At 43.0% G+C, this 26,366-nt stretch overlaps 1 protein-coding gene across 1 annotated transcript in view; it reads left to right on the forward strand.

Annotated features, from left to right (window-relative positions):
* The window catches only part of FBN3 (fibrillin 3), a 193,268-nt gene that overhangs the window by 58,645 nt on the left and 108,257 nt on the right, over positions 1–26,366 (forward strand). Inside the window, 7 exon segments of the mRNA XM_070735596.1 lie at positions 6,529–6,681; positions 6,805–7,002; positions 7,483–7,626; positions 14,108–14,227; positions 17,944–18,069; positions 19,632–19,754; positions 25,210–25,485. Coding sequence (XP_070591697.1) covers positions 6,529–6,681; positions 6,805–7,002; positions 7,483–7,626; positions 14,108–14,227; positions 17,944–18,069; positions 19,632–19,754; positions 25,210–25,485 — 1,140 coding nt within the window.

Consider the following 26,366-nt stretch of genomic DNA (forward strand, 5'->3'; position numbering starts at 1 on the left):
GTAACATGAGAAAATATTATTTTACTGAAAGAGTAGTAGATGCTTGGAACAAACTCCCAGCAGACATGGTTGGTAAATCCACAGTTCTAATAATGCAGAAGGAGCCGAGGGGTTTTGGGGGAGGGGAGGTTGAGGGAGCCTCAGTTAATCCTTTGCAAATGAACCTTCTGTCCTTCCTCATTGCTAATGGGAGTGGGTGGGTGGGGGGATCTTGGCTCAATGCCTTCTCTGTCCCCCTGCCCGCTTGGCCTAACCAGAAAATTCCTTTTCTAATGACTTCCTCACTTGCTTTGTAATTTTTCTGGCTGGGCTGCCAGGAATCGCTCCCCCCACTCTTTTTTTTTTCTTGCAGCTGCTCCCCCAAGGACCATAAGCCACTCTGAAACGGTGCCTTATTGGGTTGGATTCCAATGTGGAGACCCTCCCTCTCCCTTCCCCCAATCGAAGCACCCAGCTAAGATTGAGTGAAATATCTTTCTTTTTTTGAGAGAGAGAGGGACAGAAGTCAACCTGTCCCAAAGTTCAAATCCTTGCAGGCTGCTTAAAGCCATCAGTTTATTAATTTAGCGTATGTCGTACCATGCGTGGACTTACAACAGGCATTACCATTTTGTTCAGATTAAACATAGAAACATAGAAAAGATAGAAGTCTGACGGCAGAAAAAGACCTCATGGTCCATCTAGTCTGCCCTTATACTATTTTCTGTATTTTATCTTAGGATGGATCTATGTTTATCCCAGGCATGTTTAAATTCAGTTACTGTGGATTTATCTACCACGTCTGCTGGAAGTTTGTTCCAAGGATCTACTACTCTTTCAGTAAAATAATATTTTCTCATGTTGCTTTTGATCTTTCCCTCCAACTAACTTCAGATTGTGTCCTATTGTCCTTGTCTTCACTTTCCTATTAAAAGCACTTCCCTCTTGGAACTTATTTAACCCTTTAACATGTTTAAATGTTTTGATCATGTTCCCCCTTTTCCTTCTGTCCTCCAGACTCTAACAGATTGAGTTCATTAAGTCTTTCCTGATACGTCTTATGCTTAAGACCTGTCCACCATTCTTGTAGCCCGTCTTTGGACCCGTTCAATTTGATCAATATCTTTTTGTAGGTGAGGTCTCCAGAACTGAACACAGTATTCCAAATGTGGTCTCACTAGCGCTCTATATAGCGGGATCACAACCTCTTCCTGCTTGTTATACCTCTAGCTATGCAGCCAAGCATCCTACTTGCTTTCCCTACCGCCTGGCCTCACTGTTCACCACCATTTTGAGACTGTCAGAAATCACTACCCCTAAATCCTTCTCTTCTGAGGTATTTGCTAACAGAGAACTGCCAATACAAACAATAAAAAAACAGTAATAAAAACGCAATAAAATATGAATCAACAGGTTAAAAAAGATCTGTGTTCAGATACCAATATCCTAGGCCAGTGATGGTGAACCCATTTTTTCCCTTGGGTGCCGACAAGAGCATGTGTGTGCACTATTGTACATGCGTGAGTGCCCACACCCCATAATTCAATGCCCCGGGGAGGGCGGCAAAAACGTCTTCCTCTATCCCCTGGAAGCCCTCTGGAGGCAAGAAATGGTCTGTTTCCCAATTTCTGGTGGGCCCCAGTAGGCTCGTATTTCACCCACGCCCAGTCTCCAAAGGCTTCCCTGGAGCCGGGGAAGGGTAAAAACATCCTCCTCCATCCCCTGGGAAGCTCTCTGGAAGCCAAAAATGCCCTCCCAGGGCCTCTGTGCCAGCCTAAAATCAGTTCGCCTCGCACACACATGCACACCAGAGCTGAGCTAGGGCAACGGCTCACATGCCGGCAGATATAGAAACATAGAAGACTGACGGGCAGAAAAAGACCTCATGGTCCATCTAGTCTGCCGCTTGATACTATTTTCCTGTATTTTTATCTTAGGATGGATCTATGTTTATCCCAGGCATGTTTACATTCAGTTCCTGTGGATTGACCAACCACGTCTGCTGGAAGTTTGTTCCAAGGATCTACTACTCTTTCAGTAAAATAATATTTTCTCACGTTGCTTTTGATCTTTCCCCCAACTAACTTCAGATTGTGTCCCACTTGTTCTTGGGTTCACTTTCCTATTAAAAACACTTCCCTCCTGGACCTTATTTAACCCTTTGACATATTTAAATGTTTTGATCATGTCCCCCCCTTTTCCTTCTGTCCTCCACACTATACAGATACATATAGCTCCGCGTGCTACTTCCGTGGCCACTGTCTAGGCTATTTAATCATTGAAAGGCAACATTGTTTAAGTCTACAATTTAATTTATTTGTTTGTTTGTTTGTTTATTAGATTTGTATGCCGCCCCTCTCCGTAGACTTGGGGCAGCTAACAACAATAATAAAAACAGTCAGTTTCGGGTCACAATTCAAAGTGTTGGTCATGACCTTTAAAGCCCTACATGGCATTGGACCAGATTACCTCCGGAACCGCCTGCTACTGCACGAATCCCAGGGACCGATAAGGTCCCACAGAGTTGGCCTTCTCCGGGTCCCGTCGACTAAACAATGTCGTTTGGCGGACCCCAGGGGAAAAGCCTTCTCTGTGGCGGCCCCCGGCCCTCTGGAACCAACTCCCCCCAGAGATTAGAATTGCCCCCACCCTCCCCTGTCTTTTGTAAACTACTCAAGACTCATTTATATCGCCCAGGCATGGGGGAGTTTAAATATTCCTTCCCCCTAGGCCATTACAAGTTATGCATGGTATGTTTGTGTGTATGTTTGGTTTCATAATAAAGGGTTTTTAGCTGTTTTATTATTGGATTGTCACATGTTGTTTTTATCATTGTTGTTAGCCGCCCCGAGTCTACGGAGAGGAGCAGCATACAAATCCAATAAATTATTATTATTATTATTATTATTATTATTATTATTATTAATAATATTTAAAATAACTAAAAACCCATATTAAAAACCAAACATATACTACAAATATACCCATGCATAAATTGTATAGGCCTGGGGAAAAGGAATACTGTATCTCAATTCCCCCGTGCCTGACGACATGACCTGAGACCCTGCCGTCAGACTGAACTGGGGGTGATGTACCCCACGTATGCAATGAATTCCAGCAGATGTCTGGAGAGCTGCCCCGAGTCTTCGGAGAGGGGTGGCATACAAATCTAATAAATTATTAATTAATTTATTATTATTATTATTATTATTATTATTATTATTATTATTATTATTATTATTATTAAAGGCCTTGTCAGAAGTAAAAGGAAGGGAGATAAAGTTGGTTTATTTGATCATGATTATTTATTTGATCCTGATCCTTTCTCTCTTGCGCGCATCCCTTTTTTGAGATTTCAATGCATTCTTAGATGCAAAAACACACTGCAAATGTGCACAGACATGCGCGCTAGCGTGCTCACACATGCATGACAACTGAAGCTGTGTGTGCACTGTCTCACTATCACTCTCTATTTCTTTCCCTTTTTTCTTTCCCTCTCTCTTTTCTCTTTCTCTTTTTTCTTTCTAGCTATCCCTCTCTCTGTCTCTATCCCACCTCTTTCCCTTTTTCTCGCCATCCCTCTCTTTCTCTTCCGCTCTTTCCTTTATCCCTGTCTTTATTTCTTTCACTCTTTCTTTTTCTTTCTCTCTCTCTCCCTCTCTCTGTTTTTTCTTTTCTTTCACTCTTTCTCTCCTCTCTCTATTTCTCTTTTCCTTTCCCTCTTTCCTTTTCTCTCTCTCTCTATCCTTCTCTCTGTGTTTCTCTATCCCACCTCTCTCTTTCTCTTTCCCACTTTCTCTATTCCTTTTTGTCTCTCGTTGTGTGTGTGTGTGTGTGTTCTTCCCCACTTTCTTTCTCTCCTGTTCCCTCTTTCTCTCTTTCTCTGTCTCGCTTTGTCTGAGCAAAGGGGCAGGAGAGGAAGAATTATGATCTGGGAGCGAGGATGGGGTGGGGGCAGATCATATAAGCATCTGGACCCTGAAAACCTTTTCCCGGCTGCCAAAACGTTTAGCAACGCTGGGCAGATTTAATTAGGCAAGCCAGGTTTTAAAAATAACCAAAAGCTTCCCCAAGGAGGCCTTGGCGTCGCCGACCGGACGACGTCATGCCACCGGCTGGTTCCCTGGAGCGAACATGTGCCGTAAATGTGCTGCCGCTCACTGCGATGGACAATATTTTTTCTGGCCGTGCTTGAAAAGCTTTTTTGGGGTGACGTTTCTCCTCCTGAAAGGGTCTTTTGTTACCTCCGATAGCAAAGCCTCTGAGCATCCTTCAACTTTCCCGGACCAAACATAATTTTCTGGTCCTGATTAGGAGCTGGAGAAATAGTCAATTTTTCCAACAGGAGCGAAGCCTTTCCTGGTAAACCCCAGGTGATTTTCGCCCGTTGCATGCAGGAAATCATATAAAGGAGTTATTTAAAAGCGTAGAAACAGCTGCTGGGGTTTATACCCAGCTCTGCCTATTTCTTAAATATGAGGTTCACCCGGAATGTAATGCACCACATTTTTTTCCTTCAACAATTATTTATTGAACCCAGTGAAACTTACACACAAGAAAGAATTATGTTTCTTCTACAGTCCCTATTTTTTCATGTAAACTCTGTCCCGTTCTATGGCCTTCCTCCAGCGAGACACAAGGGCGTGTATGCCCTGCCAGTACCACTCCTTGTTCTGGTCACGAAGCCAATTCTACACTGTGCGAATCACCTCTAATGGCCCCACCCTCTGTGCCCAGTGGCTAACCGTACTTCTGTCAAGTGCAGATTCTCCATAAACTGTACACAAACATTTGTGAATGTTCCCAATAGTTTATTTCTCCGCAGTGAGAAAGTCAATGAAGGCACGCTGCTTGTAATGTACATCACTTACAGACGCCATTTCAAAACACTGTTGCAGCTGCGCTCTCTGTCTGAAGAAATGCAAAATTTACACACGCACTCCTGACAGTTCAAATAATGTATATCTAAAGTTTTGTATTTGTACCATTACTGTAGGCTGGGAAAAGAAAATGTGGTGCATTGCTTTCTGGGTGACCTTCGTAGAATAGAATGGAATAGAATAGAATAGGAAATAGAATGGAATAAAATAATAATAATAATAATAATAATAATAATAATAATAATAATAATAATAATAATTAATATAATAAATATAATATCATTATATATATATAATTATATACATAAAATATAATTAATATAATAAAGGATCTCAGCAGACAAAACCATTGGAATTGACAAAATCTCCATCTGTCAATTGCAAAAGGATACTTTACTGGGATCGGCAAACATAATTCGCCACTACATCACACAGTCCTAGGTGCTTGGGAAGCGCCCAACTGGTGATGAAATATTAAATCCAGCATAGTGATCTCGTTTGCTGTGTTGTATTGACATAATTATAGTTATAGTTATAGTTATAGTTATAGTTATAGTTATAGTTATAATTATAATTATAATTATAATTATAATTAAAAAAACGACTGGCATAAGCTAGTGAAAGTGGTCCCAGTGGTACTTGGCACGCTGGGCACAGTGCCAAAGGATCTCAGCGGACATTTGAAAACCATTGGAATTGACAAAATCTCCATCTGTCAATTGCAAAAGGCCGCTTTACTGGGATCGGCAAACATAATTCGCCACTACATCACGCACTCCTAGGTGCTTGGGAAGCGCCCGACTGGTGATGAAATATGAAATCCAGCATAGTGATCTCGTTTGCTGTGTTGTATTGACATAATAATAATAATAATAATAATAATAATAATAATAATAATGATGATTATGATGATTATGATGATGATGATGATGATAATGATAATGATAATGATAATGATAATGATAATGATAATGATAATGATAATGATAATGATAATGATAATGATAATGATAATGATAATGATAATGATAATGATAATTTATTAGATTTGTATGCTGCCCCTCTCCAAAGACTCGGGACAGCTCACAACAATAATAAACAGTCTACAAATCCAATATTTAAAAAAACAATTTTAAAACCCTTATAGTAAAATAATCACACAATCCATTCAAACCATACACAAATTAAGATAGTTGGGGGATATGTCAATAGAATGGAATGGAATGGAATAACAGAGTTGGAATGGACCCTGTAGGTCATCTAGTCCAACCCCCCCGATCTAGCTGGAGACCCTGCCTGCACTATTTTGACAAATGGCAGTCCATCTCTTCTCTCTCTGATTCAATGCAAATGCTTGGCAACAAAAGACTCGTATTTATGATGGTCGCAGTGCTCCGCGAACTCATGTGATTCCCCTCCTTCTACCACCTTCCGACAAGCCAAGTCCATGCAGGAAGCCCGATTCACTTAACAACCATGTCACTAACTGAATGGCAGCAGCGGTTCCCTTAACAGTGGCAAGCAAAGTCGTAGAGTGGGACAAAGTTCCTCCCTTAGCAAAGGTCTCACTTAGCAACATAAGTGACACTAAGTCGAGGACCACCTGTAACACCCGCCCCCTCCCCTCCGTCCACTTCCTGTCTTACCTCTGTGTCTCTTCTGCCTGCAGACCAGCGTATCGGCACCTGCTTCTCGGCGCTGATTGGTGGACGGTGCGCAGGGGAACTTCCTGGCCAATACACCAGGATGCAATGCTGCTGTGACTCTGGGCGCTGTTGGGCCATTGCACAAACTCCAGAGATGTGTCCAGTACGGGGGTCAGGTGAGTAATGACCAAAATAGTGTTGGCCATGACCAGGGATGGGATTCCAGGCCAATAAGCTGGGAGGTCGGACGCTACCAGTAAGGGAGACGATCTGTCTGATCTGTCTTTTATTTCTCACAGATGAATACCGTTGGTTGTGCATCGAAGGTCTTCCCGTCATTCCGGGCTTCCCTGGCACCTTTCCGGGGCTTCCAAGCTTCGGTCCCAACGGAGTCGGGCCAGGGATCAGTGGCCCTGGAGGGTTTGGACCCAACGGAGCCAACGGACAAGGGGGCATCCCTGGATTGCCGGGTTCGGGCCCCGGGAGTTCTAGCATTGGTGAGAGAGGGCACCTTGTTGAAAAAATAGAAACAAAGAGGGGGTTAAAAGCTGGTTTTCCATGCCCATCTGAGGTCTTTGGCTGTCAGGCAACTCATAGATAGACAGATAGACAGACAGATATGGGTGGATGGATGGATGGGTAGAGAGAGAGTGTGTGTATAGTGGGAGGGAGGGGGTAGAGAGAGAGAATCTCGGAAGCAAACCCACCAACATCTGTGTCCCATCAGCAGAATTTGGAGTAGAAGCGATTCCCGGAGGCTGGATCTTGCTTTCTGTAAAAACTAAGATTCTAGTCCCCATGGTTCAGCAACCCAAAAAGTGGCAGCGTTGCACCCAGGAAGGTCTCGAATTTTGGTTAGCAGGCTCCATGTGTCCATGAGGGCATTTCTGCCCCTGGGCAAGACTACTCCCCAAGAACTGAGGGAGGGCTTCACCTCCGCACAACTCTCCTCCCTCCCACCCCCGTATTTCTTCTAGGCACAGCCACGCTGAACCAGACGATCGACATTTGCAAGCATTTCACCAACCTCTGTTTGAACGGGCGCTGCATCCCCACCCCGTCCAGCTACCGTTGCGAGTGCAACATGGGCTACAAGCAAGACGTACGAGGAGAGTGTATCGGTAAGCCAAGCCACAGGGGGTGCGAAGCCCAACCCATTCATTCATTCATTCATTTATAGAATAGAAGAGAAGAAAATAAAATAAGAATAGAATAAGAATAGCATAGCATAGCATAGCATAGCATAGAATAGAATAGAATAGAATAGAATAGAATAGAATAGAATTTTATTGGCCAAGTGTGATTGGACACACAAGGGATTTGTCTTTGGTGCAGATGCTCTTAGTGTACATAAAAGAAAAATATACATTTGTCAAGAATCATGAGGTACAACACTTAATGATTGTCATAGGGGTCAAATAAGCAATGAAGAAACAATCAATATTAATAAAACTCTTAGGATACAAGCAGCAAGTTACAGCTGTACAGTCCTAAGTGGGAGGAAAAGGATGATAGGAATGATGAGAAAAAACTAGTAGAAATAGTAGTGCAGACTTAGTAAAATGTTTGACAGTGTTGCAGGGATTATTTGTTTAACAGAGTGAGGCATTGGGGGAAAATCTGTTCTTGTGTCTGGTTGTCTTGGTGTGCGGTGCTCTGTAGTGACGTTTTGAGGGTGGGAGTTGAAACAGTTTGTGTCCAGGATGCGAGGGGTCAGTCAATATTTTCCCCGCCCTCTTTTTGACTCGTGCAGTATACAGGTCCTCAATGGAAGGCAGGTTAGTTAGTTAGTTAGTTAGTTAGTTAGTTAGTTAGTTAGTTAGTTAGTTAGTTAGTTAGTTATTAGATTTCTGTGCCGCCCTTCTCACAGCAACTCAGGGCGGCGTACAACATTATAAATACAACAATACAACAATACATAAAAGAAATCTAATTTATAGATTGCTAAAAAGTGTTAAATTTATACAGACATACACATTCATCAATTCAATCAATCATAATATCGCCCGGAGACAATCTCAACACTCATGGCCTCCCGGCAGAGGTGATTATTCAGAGCTTTGCGAAAGGCCAGGAGGGAGGGGGTGGTACGTATCTCTGGAGGGAGTTCATTCCAGAGGACCGGGGCCACCACAGAGGAGGCTCTTCCCCTAGATCACGTGAGATGATATTGTCTGGTCGACAGGACCTGGAGAAGGCCAACTCTGTGGGACCTAACCGGCCGCTAGGATACATTAGGCAGAAGACGATCCCGAAGGAAGTCTGGTCCTAAACCATGTAGGGCTTTGTAGGTCATAACCAGCACTTTGAATTCCGCCTGGAGACCAATTGGCAACCAGTGCAGCTCATGGAGTGATGTTGAGATGTGGGTAGATCTTGGGAGCCCAATAATAATAATAATAATAATAATAATAATAATAATAATAATAATAACAACAACAACAACAACAACAATAACAGCAGCAGCAGCAACAATAACAATATTGTTATTGTTTTTAGTAATAATGGGTTTTGTTTAGCAGAGTGATGGCATTCTTGTGTCTAGTTGTCTTGGTGTGCAGTACTCTATAGTATCATTTTGAGGTATTAGTTGAAACAATTTGTGTCCAGTATGCGAGGGGTCAGTCAATATTTTCACCGCCCCCTTTTTGACTCATGCAGTATACAGGTCCTCAATGGGAGGCAGGTTGGCAGCCATTTTTTTTCTGTGGTTCTGATTTTCCTCTGAAGTCTGTGTCGGTCTTGTTGGGTTGCAGAACTGAACCAGACAAAGGTGCAGATGACAGACTCAATGATTCCTCTGTAGAACTGGATCAGCAGCTCCTTGGGCAGTTTGAGCTTCCTGAGTTGGTGCAGAAAGAACATTCTTTGTTGTGCTTTTGTGATGACGTTTTTGATGATCATTTCAGGTCTTGAGATATGATAGAACCTAGAAATCTCTGCTGTTGATACTGTGTTGTCTAGTACTGTGAGAATCCCAATCCTAAAAGACCCTGGCCTGACTGGGCCTGCTCCTCCCCAGGGAGAGCCTCAGTGATGCAGAATGTAGTACTGCAAGCTACTTCTGCTGATCACTGGCTGCCAGCAGTTTGGCAGATCGAATCTCAGTAGGCTCAAGGTTGACCCAGCCTTCCAGCCTTCCGAGGTCAGTAAAATCCTCATTTTACTGTTGGGGGCAATATGCTTACTCTCTGTAAACTGCTTAGAAAGGGCTGTAAAGCACTGTGAAGCTGTATATGAATCTATCTATCTATCTATCTATCTATCTATCTATCGTTAGAGTTGAAAGGGACCATGCGGGTCATAAAGTCCAACCCCCTGCCTGAGCAGGAATCCTAAAGCACCCCAGCCAAGTGGCAGTCCAATCTTCTCTTGAAAGTGTCCAGAGTTGGGGAGTTCACAACCTCCGCAGGCAGGTTGTTCCACTGGTTGATCGCTCTGACCGTCAGGAAGTTTTTCCTTACTTCTAGGTTGAATCTCTCCTTGGTCAGCTTCCAGCCGTTGTTCCTCATCCGGCCCTCTGGTGCTCTGGAGAATAGAGTGGCCCCCTCCTCTCTGTGGCAACCCCTCATATTCCTGTATACAGCTATCATGTCCCCTCTGGCCCTCCTTTTCTCTAGGCTATCCATGCCCAGTTCCCGCAATCTCTCTTCGTAAATCTTGGTTTCAAGTCCCCTAATCATTTTGGTTGCTCTTTTCTGCACCTTCTAAATGCTGTTGTTATTTTCCTTCTGAGCCAACAAAGCCCACCACTCAATCTCAGTTCTGGCTTGTCTTCCTCTGCAGATTCAGGCTCCGATGGGGGCGTGACATTCTGCTTGCAACAATGGATTTGCAAAACCATTTGCAAAGAGATGCAATTTGCAAAAAAGATGAGCAGTGAATTGCCAATTTAGCAACCCAATTAATTTCCTGGAAGACATTAAGAGGCCCCAAATGTAAAAGTGATGTGAGACAATTAGGGGATCATTCATTCTGTTATTTGCCTTTATGATCATTGCTCTGTAATATTAACTGCGTGGCTCCTTGCTGAGATATGAGTCAGCCCAGATTAAAATAAAATAAAATCTTTCAGGTCGTCCGATTTAAAAACATTGGCTGGCCATGCTAGAGGCTTGGATGCCTCCATCCAGAAATTTATGCTTCTCCAAATCTCCCTGAATCTATTTATCCAATGACAGGCGTGGGAATAAAAATTGGTCTATTCATTACAATAATGGACAGTTTGGATGGAGATGAATTATTGGGGCAACGTTTAGTTCAGTTTTCTGGGAAAGATGGCATCAGAAGTGACACCGGAGGATGAAAAGAATGGATTTGTGATCCTTCCAAAAATTGCATCTCTCCAGTTTTAACGTGAATTTCTTTTATCCATTTTCTGAAAATGGATTGAAAATTTCTTCTTTCCTTTTTTTCTGTCTCAAAAGGGGAAAGGTTTCTGATTTAATTAAACTTGAAGAGCCTACTAAAAGCCTTATTTTATTTATTTATTTGTTTGTTTGTTTATTTATTTATTCATTCATTCATTCATTCATTCATTCATTCATTCATTCATTCATTTATTTATTTATTTATTTATTTATTTATTGGATTTGTATGCCGCCCCTCTCCGTAGACTCGGGGCAGCTAACAACAGTGGTAAAAACAACATGCGACAATCCAATACTAAAACAGCTAAAAACCCTTATTTTAAAAACCAATCATACATACAAACATACCATGTATAAATTGTAAAGGCCTAGGGGGAAAGAATATCTCAGTTCCCCCATGCCTGACGACAGAGGTGGGTTTTAAAAAGCTTACGAAAGGCAAGAAGGGTGGGGGCTATTCTAATCTCTGGGGGGAGTTGGTTCCAGAGGGCCGGGGCCACCACAGAGAAGGCTCTTCCCCTGGGTCCCGCCAAACGACATTGCTTAGTTGATGGGACCTGGAGAAGGCCCACTCTGTGGGATCTAACTGGTCGCTGGGATTCGTGCGGCAGAGGGGCAGGGCGTTCTCCTCCTGAGTAGACAGGTCAACCTGTGCTGTTCTCGCCTTCTCTCCACTGTCCTTGATGGAGGATCGGGAGGGGGTGGTCCTTGCTCATCAAGTCCAAAATTCCCCCAATGAGTGACAGCCAGTGAAGGGCTACCAAAATTCTTACTACTACGCTGTGGGCGTGGCTTATTGTGGGTGTAGCTTGATGGTCATATGACTGGGTAGGAGTGGCTTGCCAGCTATGTGCCCTGGTAGGAGTAGCTTGACGATCATGTGACTTGACCAAGAACCTCAAAACAAGACCCATACCAATGTACTCAAAACAAGCAGGTCATCGAATTCACCCACATCCTAGAAGTTAGGAGCTGTAGAGCAGTGAAATGATAGAAACATCTCACTTAGAATTTTGAAAGCCCATTTTGAGCATTGTCCTAAAGGTGCCTTCGTGAATAAAATGGCCATACACAAAATCATCACTTACTCAAAGGCAACAATCTAATAATAATAATAATAACAATAATAGTAATAATAATTATTATTATTATTATTATTTATTAGATTTGTATGCTGCCCCTCTCCGAAGACTTGGGGCGGCTCACAACAATAATAAAAACAATATTATAGTAGAACAAATCTAATATTAAAAAACATATAAAACCCTATCATTATTTAAAAAACCAAGCAACACATTCATACCAAACATAAAACAAAGTATAAAAGAGTCTGGGGGAAAGGTGTCTCAACTCCCCCATGCATGGCGGTATAAGTGAGTCTTGAGTAGTTTACAAAAGACAAGGAGGGTGGGGGCAATTCTAATCTCCGGGGGGAGTTGATTCCAGAGGGCCGGGGCCACCACAGAGAAAGCTCTTCCCCTAGGGCCCACCAAACGACATTGTTTAGTCGACGGGACCCGGAGAAGGCCAACTCTGTGGAACCTTATCGGTCGCTGGGATTCGTGTGGTAGCAGGCGATTCTGGAGGTCCTCTGGTCCAATGCCATGTTGGGCTTTAAAGGTCATGACCAACACTTTGAATTGTGACCGGAATCATGTGAATTGACCAAGGATTTTCCAAGAACCTCAAAACAAGACCCATATCAATGTACTCAAAACAAGCAGGTCATCGAATTCACCCACACCCTAGAAGTTAGCAGCTGTAGAGCAGTGAAATGATAGAAACATCTCACTTAGAATTTTGAAAGCCCATTTTGAGCATTGTCCTAAAGGTGCCTTTGTGATTAAAATGGCCACCCACAAAATCATCACTTACTCAAAGGCAACAATCTTAAGTGTTCCTTGCTATTTTCACAGCATAAGTAAATATCCCAAAATGTTCCATTCCACATAATAGTCTTACTTAATCCTCCTTCCTGCAGACGACCAAACAAAATCAAGGTTTCTGGCAAAACATGAGGTTTCAAGCATTATTCATTTCATTTTCTAGAGCAGGGGGTCCCCAAAATTGGCAACTTTAAGACTTGTGAATTTCAATTCCCAGAATTCTGCACGAAGACCTCTGTTCTAGAGAATACTGTGGCCATGCAGAAAGGAGGGGAGACAGAAACCCAGATCACATAGAATCCATTCCAGATCTGATCTCCTGATACTTTTCCTAGACACTTTTGTTTGTAGCAGAATCGACGGCGTTAAGGCTTTTAAACACTTTCGGGAAGAACGCAGAGGCTGCCCAAAGAGGACGCCCTGCATTTTCTTTCAACATCTTCCTGTGCAAATTGGGGGCTCTGGGGTTTTTGCTACCCAGCTGCGTTCCCCTCTGTCCGGGCAGGAGCCCAATCCTGGTAACGACCTCCCCAAAGTAGGAAACATGTAAAAATCAGGAAGCTCCTGTTAGCCCCTTTTCCAATCCATCATTTTTAGAGAAAGCAGAAACAGTCTGATTAATAATAATAATAATAATTATTATTATTATTATTATTATTATTATTTACTGGGATGGGCAAACATAATTCGCCGCTACATCATGCAGTCCTAGGTGCTTGGGAAGCGCCCAACTGGTGATGAAATACGAAATCCAGCATAGTGATCTTGTTTGCTGAGTTGTATTGACATAATAATAATAATAATAATAATAATAATAATAATAATAATAATAATAATAATAATAATAATAACAACAACAACAACAACAACAATAATAATAATAATAATAATAATAATAATAATAATAATAATAATAACGAAGATCTAAACGAAGATCTAAAAATCGAGCTGCAACGACTCTGGCATAAGCCAGTGAAAGTGGTCCCAGTGGTACTTGGCATGCTGGGCGCAGGGCCAAAGGATCTCAGCGGACATTTGAAAACCATCGGAATTGACAAAATCCCCATCTGTCAATTGCAAAAGGCTGCAATTATAATAATAATAATAAACTAATAATAATAATAATAATAATAATAATAATAATAATAATAATAATAATAATACAACTGTGGCGAGAAAGGTTGTAAAATGGGGCCAAACTCACTTTTCAAAAGTCTCATTTAGCGGCAGATATTTTGGGCTCCATTGTGGTCGTAAATCGAGGACTCCCTGTAAAAGGAAGGCACTTCAGTGTTCTATCTCCCATTGATTCCTATTTACTGTGATCTCTTCTCTCTCTTTGCAAGATATGGATGAATGTTCCAGCAGCCCCTGCCTCCATGGTGATTGTGTGAACACCCCCGGCTCCTACCACTGCAAGTGCCACGAAGGTTTCCAGAGCACGCCCACCAAACAGGCCTGCATTGGTAGGTCAAAGGGGGCAGGGGGTGGGCAGGTGACTGTGATTCTCCCTGGGACCCGTGTCTGGGAAGAATGGGAGGAATGGGAATCGAATCAGATTGCAAGTAGGGGGATCCACAAGGGGGGAGGTCAAAAAAAGTGAAATTGTCAACCTAAATCAAAGTCCAAGTCAAAGCACTCCTCAAAGCATAAAACGTATCAGGAAAGACTTCATGAACTCAATCTGTCTAGTCTGGAGGACAGAAGGAAAAGGGGGGCAGGATCGAAACATTTAAATATGTTAAAGGGTTAAATAAGGTCCAGGAGGGAAGTGTTTTTAATAGGAAAGTGAACCCAAGAACAAAGGGACACAATCTGAAGTTAGTTGGGGGAAAGATCAAAAGCAACATGAGAAAATATTATTTTACTGAAAGACTAGTAGCTGCTTGGAACAAACTTCCAGCAGACGTGGTTGGTAAATCCACAGTAACTGATTTTAAACATGCCTGGGATAAACATAGATCCATCCTAAGATAAAATACAGGAAATGTTAAAGGGTTAAATAAGGTTCAGGAGGGAAGAGTTTTTAATAGGAAAGTGAACACAAGAACAAGGGGATACAATCTGAAGTTAGTTGGGGGAAAGATCAAAAGCAACGTGAGAAAATATTATTTTACTGAAAGAGTAGTAGATCCTTGGAACAAACTTCCAGCAGACGTGGTTGGTAAATCCAAAGTAACTGAATGTAAACATGCCTGGGATAAACATATATCCATTGTAAGATGAAATACAGGAAATAGTATAAGGGCAGACTAGATGGACCATGTGGTCTTTTTCTGCCGTCAGTCTTCTATGTTTCTATGTTTCCAATTTATTGCCAACCTACTGGGAAACTGAATCTGAATTTCGCACCCAGTTGGAAGTTCACATCCCTTGCCCTCCACACACAAACTTGTCATGTTGCCCACTCAGATTGTGCCAGTCAGTCCTCCTTCCGCTTCCGCCCAGGTGGGTGGGCATACGATAACCCTGAACCACTCAAAAGAAAGCTTTGTGGCTGCATCTGTTCCCCCATGAAAATCACCCCTGCAAAGTTCCCATAAACATCAGGCCTTCTACAGATAGTGTAGGAAACCATGAATTTTTCACCAACTTCTGCACCGGCTTGACAGGCGGCCTCCCCTCAAGAAAAAAAACACCATATTCTGCAGTGGAGAGAGATCACAAGGGCTTAATCAGTTTAACCACCCCTCCCTCCTCCAGGACCCATGGGCTTATCTGGATATTTGTCATGTCCACTTTCGCAGTTGAATGTTTAGCTAAGAAAGAGGTGAGCTTTTCATTGTGTCACGCCAAAATTATCTTCTTGATATTGTTTGGACTCTCCCCTCCATATTTAGACCAAAGATGGGAAACAATGAGATTATTCCAGGCAGATGTTGTGGGATTGAGCTTAAGAGGGGGTGCAGGACCCCGCACATTTGAGGATTCTGTGTGGCAGAAGACGTTTTCCTGCCCAAGGGTCTCTCTGGGGCTGCCACAGAGAAGGCTCTTCCCCTGGGTCACGCCAAACAACTTTGTTTAGTCGACGGGACCCGGAGAAGGCCAACTCTGTCAGACCTGATTGGCCGCTGGGATTCATGCGGCAGAAGGCGGTCCCATAAATATTCTGGTCCGATTACAGTGTTCCCTCGATTTTTGCAGGTTCAAACTTCACAAAAAATCTATACCACGGTTTCTCAAAAATATAAATTAAAAAATACATCGCGATTTTCCCCCCATACCATGGTTTTTCCCGCCCAATGACATCATATGTCATCACCAAATTTTTGTCCGCCTTTAATAAATATTTTTAAAATAAATTTTAATAAATAAACATGGTGAGTAATAATCTAAATGGTTGCTAAGGGAATGGGAAATTGCAATTTAGGAGATTAAAGTGTTAAGGGAAGTCTTGTGATACTGTTCATAGCCAAAAATAGTGTATTTACTTCCGCGTCTCTACTTCGCGGAAATTCGACTTTCGCGGGCGGTCTCAGAACGCATCCCCCGTGAAAAGCGAGGGAACACTGTACATGTAGGGCTTTATAGGTCATTACCAACACTTTGAATTGTGTCCGGAAACTAATCGGCAACCAGTGCAGGCCGCGGAGTGTTGATGAGACATGGGCATATCTGGGAAGGCCCGTGGTTGCTCTCGCGGTCGCATTTTGCACAATCTGAAGTCTGGCTCTGAGCCATATAGGACTTTATAGGTAATAACCAACACCTTGAATTGTGCCTGGAGACCAATAGGAAGCCAGTGCAACTCACAGAGCATAGGTGTTATATGGGTGTGTCGAGGTACACCCATATAGGGTTGAAGTCCAGACATCTTAAATTAGTCAAGATTGAGATATACTCAAAAGCCCACTGCAACAATATCGCCAAAAAAGCTTCTAGAGTTGTTAACCTGATTCTATGCAGCTTCTGCTCTGGCAATATCACACTACTCACAAGAGCCTACAAAACTTTTGCCAGACCCATCCTCTACTACTGCTCATCTGTCTGGAACCCATACCACATCTCAGACATTAACACCCTTGAAAACGTCCAAAGATATTTCAGCAGAAGAGCCCTTCACTCCTCCACTCGAAACAGAATATCCTACAAAAATAGACTAACAAGCCTAGAACTAAGGTGCCTAAAACACGATTTAAGTATTGCCCACAAGATCATATGCTACAACGTCCTACCGGTCAATGACTACTTCGGCTTCAACCGCAACAACACAAGAGCACGCAACAGATTCAAACTTAATAAGAACTGCTCCAAACTTGACTTTAAAAAATATGACTTTAACAATCGAGTTGTCAAAGTGTGGAACTCATTACCGGACTCAATAGTGTCAACCCCTAACCCCCAACACTTCTCCCTTAGACTCTCCACGATTGACCTTTGCAGGTTCCTAAGAGGCCAGTAAGGGGCGTGCATAAGTGCACTGGTGTGCCTTTCGTCCCCTGTCCAATTGTCTTTCCTTTCTCTCACCTATCATATATATTTTCTTCCTTTCATATATCCTCTCCTCTAAGTTCACTTTTACCCTTATATATACAGTGTTCCCTCGATTTTCGCGGGTTCGAACTTCGCGAATAGCCTATACCACGGTTTTTAAAAAAATATGAATTAAAAAATACTTCACGGTTTTTTTCCTATACCACGGTTTTTCCCACCCAATGACATCATATGTCATCGCCAAACTAATAATTTTTGCAAATAAATAACAAAAAAAATAATTATTATTGTTAATAAATAATTATGTTTATAATTATCAGGATCACTAAGTGTCTTATTCAATGGTGAGTACCACTAATAATGGTGAGTAAATGGTTGTTAAGGGAATGGGAAATGGTAATTTAGGGGTTTAAAGTGTTAAGGGATGGCTTGTGATACTGTCCATAGCCAAAAATGGTGTATTTACTTCCGCATCTCTACTTCACGGAAATTCGACTTTTGCGGGCGGTCTCAGAACGCATCCCCCGTGGAAATCGAGGGAACACTGTATTACTACATGTCTATTTTTCTTCCTATGTATTTGTGTATTGGATAAATGAATGAATGAATGAATGAATGAATGAATGAATGAATGAATAAATAAATAAATAAATAAATAAATAAATAAATAAATAAATAAATAAATAAATAAATAAATAAATAAATACTATTCCAGGCAGTGTATTCACTCTATGGAATCCTCTTCCAGATATCGACGAGTGCATCATGAACGGTGTGATGTGTCGGAATGGGCGCTGTGTGAATACCGATGGCAGCTTCCAATGTATCTGCAACGCTGGCTTTGAAATCACACCAGACGGGAAGAACTGCGCAGGTAAGAAAAGACTGGAGGGTCAGGGCTGGGGGGGGGAGCGATAGGTGACCCTTCTCAGCCTTCCCCAATCTTTTCACACCTTTCTGTGCCATTTCTGGGCGAAAGGTGTGTATCAGATGCTCCAAAAACAGAAGTGCCATTACACCGGTCTACAAAAAAAATTATTGTTTTGTAATCATCGCAGTTCGTAAGGTGAAAATAGTTCGGAAGAAGAGGCAAAAAAATCTTAAACCCTGGGTTTGTATCTCGAAAAGTTCATATGACAAGGGGTTCGCAAGACGAGGTATCATTGAATTTGTAAGTTGTAATGTATGTCTGATACGTAAGACAAAAACAGTATTATTGTATTGAGAGATATTGACTGATCTGAATGTGTATGACCAGACAGTTTAACTTGACTGTGCTGAGAACCATCTTTCAGCTATGGCGAGGGGGATGTTTGCCCAGGTTCGCAAGGTGCACCAGTTGCAGCCCTATTTGGACCGGGAGTCACTGCTCACAGTCACTCATGCCCTCATCACCCCGAGGCTCGACTACTGAAACGCTCTCTACATGGGGCTACCTTTGAAGAGTGTTCGGAAACTTCAGATCGTGCAGAATGCAGCTGCGAGAGCAATCATGGGCTTCCCTAGCTATGCCCATGTTACACCAACACTCCGCAGTCTGCATTGGTTGCCGATCAGTTTCCGGTCACAATTCAAAGTGTTGGTTATGACTTATAAAGCCCTTCATGGCATCAGACCAGAATATCTGTGGGACCGCCTTCTGCCACACGAATCCCAGCGACCAGTTAGGTCCCACAGAGTTGGCCTTCTCTGGGTCCCATCGACTAAACAATGTTGTTTGGCGGGACCCAGGGGAAGAGCCTTCTCTGTGGCAGCCCCGACCCTCTGGAACCAACTCCCCCCAGAGATCAGAATTGCCCCCACCCTCCTCGCTTTTCGTAAGCTTTCGTATTATTATTATTGTACACTGTTTTATGCTTGCTGTTAGCTGCCCCGAGTCTTCGGAGAGGGGCGGCATATAAATCCAATAAATAATTAATATATATAAATAAATGCATAAAGCTCCTTAAAACCCACCTCTGTCATCAGGCATGGGAGAACTGAGATCTTCCCTTCCCCCTAGGGGGAATATACAATTTTTGCATGGTTTGCTTGTGTGCACGTTTGGTTTTTTAAATAAGGGTTTTTAAAATTATTTTAAATATTAGATTTGTTACGTGTTGTTTCATTATTGTTGTTAGCCGCCCCGAGTCTACGGAGAGGGGCGGCGTACAAATCTAATAAATAAATAAATGAATGAATGAATGAATGAATAAACAAACAAACAAACAAACAAACAAACAAACAAATATTTTTAAATGTAAACACTATTTTATAAACTTTAATGTATCTGTTTTGTATGACCGAATAATTATTCACATTTCCTGGATATCTGCTGGAATCCCACATTTTTCCTCTGTGTGTGTCCTTGACAACCCAAGGGTCGTTCTGCACACTCCTTAACAGTCCCTAGGGCGACCCCCCTACTTGACAGCTTTCTCTCCTTCTGCTCCACAGATCACGACGAATGTGCCACCACCAACATGTGCCTGAATGGAATGTGCATCAATGAGGACGGGAGCTTCAAGTGCATTTGCAAGCTGGGCTTCGTGCTGGCCCCCAACGGGCGCTACTGCGTTGGTGGGTGCTGGGGAGTGGGGAGGGGAGGGGAGGAGCTCCCAGGTAGAATAGAGCTGGGAAAGCAGGAGAGTGGGGTGGCTGGATTCTGATCTGTTCGGTTGGACTTATGGACTTCCCTTCCCTTTCCTTTCCTTCCTTCCTCTCTCCCTTTCTCTTGCTTTCTTTTCTCTTTCATTTTTCTCTTCTTTCCTCTTTTTTCTTTCTTTCTCTTCTTTCCTCTTTCTTTCTCCTTTGTTTTAATTTAATTTAATTTAATTTAATTTAATTTAACTTAACTTAACTTAATTTAATTTAATAGCTTTATAGGCCACCAACTCCTTCTGTACTGTTCTTTCTTCCTCCCTTCCTTCCTTCCTTTCTTTTTCTTTCACTTTCTCTTTCTCTTTCTTTCTTTCCTTCATTCTCTCTCTTTTTCTTTCTTTCCTTTCTCTTTCTTTCTCTTCTTTCCTCTTCCTTCCTTCCTTCCTCTTTCTTCTTTCCTTCCTTCCTTCCATAATAATGGGGAAATAAGTAACTCTCCTGGAATTACAGCAAATGAAACTGCAGATACCTTTCTGTTTCATGGGAGCCAAAGGAGGGTAAATGAGACAGGAAAGAAGACCCTGGCTGTTTTATTTCATTTGCAGAAATTGTAGCAATTTTTATTCGATTGGTAGGCATTTGCATACACCTGTGTTTGCCAACCTTGGCAACTTTAAGCATTGCTGGCTGGGGAATTTTGTTGCATATGTCTTGAAGTTGTCAAGGTTGATACACGTCCTGGTTGTTAAGAGAGGTGGGGGAGAAATCAAAGCGCAAAACCGTTGCCAAGAACTAATTAGCAGAAGGAGGCCTTTTCCCTCTGCAGCCTCCAGAAGCTCGGCACAAAAGTTCCTCAACCATCTCTTGAAGGCCAAGAGTGAAGGGCATTCTGCAGCCCAGCAGACAAAGAGTTCAGCCTTGCTTAAGACAGGGTGAAAATCCCTCAGTGGAAACCCCCTCCCCTCTTGGAGATTGCTTGGCTTGGCTCATGACCCCCTGTGGGCTACAGGCCTAAATTGGTTCCTCACGGTCAGTGAATGAGTTAATGCATTCTGTACCTGTTGAAGCTCTGGAGTAATCCAAACTTTTGAAGTTAAAAGCTTAACTTCAGCTTTTAAGATGAAGTTGGAGAACCATTTGTCTGAAGCGATCTAGGGCAATGATGGCGAACCTATGGCATGGGTGCCACAGGTGGCATTTTTTTTTTTTTATTCATTTATTTTGTCCAATACACAATACATATTGAAGAGGATAGACATGAAGATATAAAGGATAGATATAAAGAAAAGATATAAAAGTAGAGGAGAAGATATATGAAAGGAAGGAAAGATATATGAGATATGAGATAAAGAAAAGACAATTGGATAGGGGATAAAAGGCAGGCTAGGGCACTTATGTACGCCCCTTACTGACCTCTTAGGAAGCTGGAGGGGTCAATCGTGGATAGTCTAAGGGAGAAATGTTGGGAGTTAGGGGATGACACTACAGAGTCCGGTAATAAGTTCCACGCTTTGACAACTCGATTGCTAAAGTCATATTTTTTACAGTCAAGCTTGGAGCGATTAATATTAAGTTTGTATTTGTTGTGTGCTCTTGTGGAGCCATATCTGTTGCCACATGAGCAGTGGCCCTAGATCAACTACAACATGCATATACGTGCCGACCAGCTAATTTTTGATTTGCACAAAGGCTCTGAGAGGGTGTTTTTTGGCTTCCAGAGAGCCTTTGGGGGATGAGGGAGGGTGTTCTTATCCTTACCCAGTTCCAGGAAAGCCTTTGGAACCTGGGGAGGGTGAACATGAGCCTAGTGGCCCACCAGGAATTGGGAAAGAGGCCGTTTTCAGCTTCCAGGGTGCCTCTGGGAGATGGGGGAAGCTGTTGTTCCCCTCCCCAGGAATTGAATTATGGGTGTGGGCACTCGGGAATGTGCGATAGCATGCGTGCATGCTGTTTAGGCACCCAAGGGGAAAAAAGGTTCACCATCTGTTCTGTCGGGCTCTCTGGTAGAATCCTCCCGAAAATTCACAGGTACAAATTTCAGACACACACACGTTTGAAAATTCAAAACAATGTTCTTTATAATGAAAATTCACTCAAACTAAGCCCTCTTTTGGTATAGCAAAGAGCACTTGTCTCCAAACAAACTGGTAATTTGTACAACTCCTTATCAGTTCTGTGATACTTAGCTTGCAGCTGTGAGGCAATTCACAATCCTTCTTCTTTCACAAAGTGAAACACACTTTGCTCTGGTTTAGTTTTAAAGCGGGGAAAAAGCAGCACACAAAAGGTCAAAGTCAGTAAAGCAGGCACGAAACACAACGATCAGATAATCCTCCACAATGGCCAAACCCAAAGGCTGCTATTTATAGCAGCCTCACTAATCACCACAGCCCCACCCAACCACAGGTGGCCTCATTTTTTTTGATAATAATCTCTCAGTTGTTGCTCCCTATGCATCGCTCTCCGCATGCGTGGCTGTATCATTAACTCTTGTTCCGAATCCAAGGAGGAGCTAGATAATTGATCTCCTGCTGAGCTGTCTGCCCCACTCTCCTCCTCCCTGTCACTCATGTCTTCTTGGTCAGAGGAGCCTTCATCAGCATATTCCACCGGGGGGGGGGCAAAACAGGCCTGCAGCATGTGGATGTCTCCCCCACATTCACAGTCCTTGGGGCAGGAGCTGGGCCAGAACTAACCACAACACCATCACTGGTCTAGGGCAGTGATGGCAAATCTTTTTTGGTCCGTGTGCCAAAAGGGTGCGGGTGCTAGCCTGCGCACATATGCCCACATCCAGATGGCATCCACCCCAGAGTTCTTAAAGAACTCAGATCTGTCATTGCTACCCCCCTGACTGATTTGTTTAACCAATCCCTGTTAACAGGAGATGTTCCTGAGGATTGGAGAATGGCCAGTGTTGTGCCTATCCACAAGAAGGGCAGTAGAGAAGAAGCTGGTAACTACAGGCCAGTTAGCTTGACATCAGTTGTAGTTAAAATGATGGAGACTCTACTCAAAAAGAGGATAAATCAGCACCTAAAAAACAATAACTTATTGGACCCAAATCAGCATGGCTTTACTGAAGGCAAATCATGTCAGACTAATCTCATTGAGTTCTTTGACTATGTCACAAAGGTGTTGGATCAAGGTGGTGCCGTGGATATTGCCTATCTGGACTTCAGTAAAGCCTTTGATACGGTTCCACATAAAGAGCTGATGGATAAATTAGTGAAGATTGGACTTAATCCCTGGATAGTTCAGTGGATTTCAAGCTGGTTGAAGCATAGACATCAGAGAGTTATTGTTAATGGCGAGTATTCTGAGCAGAGACAGGTTACAAGTGGTGTGCCACGAGGGTCTGTTCTGGGTCCTATTCTTTTTAATATGTTTGTGAGTGACATAGGGGAAGGTCTGGTAGGGAAGGTTTGCCTATTTGCTGATGACTCTAAAGTGTGCAATAGGGTTGATATTCCTGGAGGGGTCTGTAATATGGTGAATGATTTAGCTTTACTAGATAAATGGTTAAAGCAATGGAAACTGCAGTTTAATGTTTCCAAATGTAAAATAATGCACTTGGGGAAAAGGAATCCTCAATCTGAGTATTGCATTGGCAGTTCTGTGTTAGCAAAAACTTCAGAAGAGAAGGATTTAGGGGTAGTGATTTCTGACAGTCTCAAAATGGGTGAGCAGTGTGGTCGGGCGGTAGGAAAGGCAAGTAGGATGCTTGGCTGCATAGCTAGAGGTATAACAAGCAGGAAGAGGGAGATTGTGATCCCCTTATACAGAGCGCTGGTGAGACCACATTTGGAGTACTGTGTTCAGTTCTGGAGACCTCACCTACAAAAAGATATTGACAAAATTGAACGGGTCCAAAGACGGGCTACAAGAATGGTGGAAGGTCTTAAGCATAAAACGTATCAGGAAAGACTTAATGAACTCAATCTGTATAGTCTGGAAGACAGAAGGAAAACGGGGGACATGATCGAAACATTTAAATATGTTAAAGGGTTAAATAGGGTTCAGGAGGGAAGTGTTTTTAATAGGAAAGTGAACACAAGAACAAGGGGACACAATCTGAAGTTAGTTGGGGGAAAGATCAAAGGCAACATGAGAAAATATTATTTTACTGAAAGAGTAGTAGATCCTTGGAACAAACTTCCAGCAGACGTGGTTGGTAAATCCACAGTAACCAAATTTAAACATGCCTGGGATAAACATATATCCATTGTAAGATAAAATACAGGAAATAGTATAAGGGCAGACTAGATGGACCATGAGGTCTTTTTCTGCCATCAGTCTTCTATGTTTCTATCTATGTTTCTACGTCTTCCCTCCCCCACGTATGTGCAGCCCCCATGCTGCCCCTGCACATGCACACAATCCTCCTGTCCCCATCCATGCTCACAGGCCTCACTGAAGCCTGGGATGGTGAAAAAGCAGCCAAATGGGCAAACCGGAAGTTTGGAAAAATGGACTTCCGGTTTACGCGCCATGCTGTTTTTCACACTCTGGCCCTTCAGGGAAGCTTCTCTGAAGGCTACAGAGGACGAAACGGCCTTCCCCAGGTCCTAAAATCATCTGGCTAGTGCAGGAATGCACACTGGAGCTGACGTACGGCAACACCTCGCCTGCCCTCAGCTATGGCTCTGTGTGCCACCTGTGGCATATGTGTAATAGGTTCGCCATCACTGGTATAGAGATTCCTGCCCGAGCAGGTGGTTGAACTAGAAGACCTCCAAGGTCCCTTCCAACTCTGTTATTCTGTTCTATTCTAAATCTGTATTTCTGTAGACGCCCCATAGGAATTGTGACTTCCAAAACAGTGTTCTAAAACCGTCATGTTTGGGAAGTCGGTTCCATGCTCCGACCTCCTTGGCCCGCCTACCAAGGAAGGGAAAAATATTTGCTCACTGCCATATACAGTAGTACCTCTAGATACGAGCTGCTCCACATGCGAGTATTCCAAGTTACGAGCCGAGACGCGAGCAAAATTTCTGTTCGACACCCGAGCTCAAATTCGGGATACGAGCCGAGCGTCCACTAGGTGGCGCAAGAATTCCATGCTTCCAGTTATCTCGGCGCGAAAAACAAAGTCTAAAGGCATTCGTTCGAGATGCGAATTGATCGACATACGAGCTCGGGTCTGGCACGAATTAAACTGGTATGTCGAGGTACCACTGTATATCATTAGACCCCAGCCTCTGCCCGGTGAATGTGTTGGATGTGATAGTATGCATGCGACTGTTCGATTTTAAATGGTTAGTTTTTAAAATAATTTTTAAATTAACTTTTCTATTAATTGGCTTAGAAATGTTTTATATATTGTATCTTTCTTATCGATATGTTGAAGCCGCCCCAAGTCCACAGAGAGGGGCAGCATATAAGTCCAATCAATCAATCAATCATTTCTTATAATTTTTATTTCCTACTTCAGACATTGACGAGTGCGAGACTCCAGGAATTTGTATGAACGGCTGGTGTATCAACACCGAGGGCTCCTTCCGTTGCGAGTGCCTGGGAGGGCTGGCTATCGGCGTGGACGGGCGGGTCTGCGTGGATACCCACGTTCGCAGCACCTGTTACGGTGGCATCAAGAAGGGCACCTGCGCCCGTCCCTTCCCGGGAGCCGTCACCAAATCTGAATGTTGCTGTGCCAATCCAGACCACGGATTTGGAGAGCCGTGCCACCCTTGTCCTGCCAAAAACTCCGGTGAGTCCCAATTCGGAGAAGAGATCATTAGCGAACCCCAGATGTTGAAACCCATATTTTGTTTCCCGTCTAAAGACATTCGAACTAATGTCTTCTGCCCACTCAAACTTCTCCGTAAGCCAGGAAAGTAAGGGAATTCCGAGGAACCTGCAGGATATGCTGAATATTTTGGGGAGGGTTATCTTTAATGCACAGCCTGTAGTCTAATGGACCTGCCACAATAACAAGGAATGGGGAGGAAAGAGGCCGGGCAGAATAGCAAAGTAACTTGCTTTCCTGAGGATCAGTAGAGAGTAAACAGAGGGTCTAGGACAGGGCTGTCAAACTAAAGGCCTAGGGCCAGATCTGGCCCACAGAGTGCTTAGATCTGGCCTATAGGGTTACCCTGGGAACAGCGAACGACCAGCCCATGGTGCCTATCTGTTCAAAATGTGGACTTTGATGTCTTCAAAAGAGTGGCCTTTGTCTTTTAAATGCAGGTGGAAGGCTGAATCTTGTCCTGATGGGTTTGTTCTCATATATATATGAGAGAGGCAAGATAAGGAGCTGTCATGTTCCTTCAATGCACCAGGGTGATTCAACACAAAAATATGTAGTGAGCCCTGTGCAGATCTGTATGTTGGGGAAACAAAACAGCCACTTCACAAATGTTTGGCACATCATGCAGTGAGCCGTCCCGAGTCCTCGGAGAGGGGCGGCATACAAACACAAACAAACAAACAAACAAATAAATATTCTCATATATATATATATATATATATATATATATATATATATATATATATATATATATGTCAAATGTTTTTTTAGCTGGAATTTTAAAATTAAGGGAGACTAGGATGGTCCCATTTCGGCCTTGTTCTGGCCTCATCAGCTAGCCA

The sequence above is a fragment of the Erythrolamprus reginae genome, chromosome 1, assembly GCF_031021105.1.
Source record: "Erythrolamprus reginae isolate rEryReg1 chromosome 1, rEryReg1.hap1, whole genome shotgun sequence".
In the NCBI taxonomy this organism is placed as follows: domain Eukaryota; kingdom Metazoa; phylum Chordata; class Lepidosauria; order Squamata; family Dipsadidae; genus Erythrolamprus; species Erythrolamprus reginae.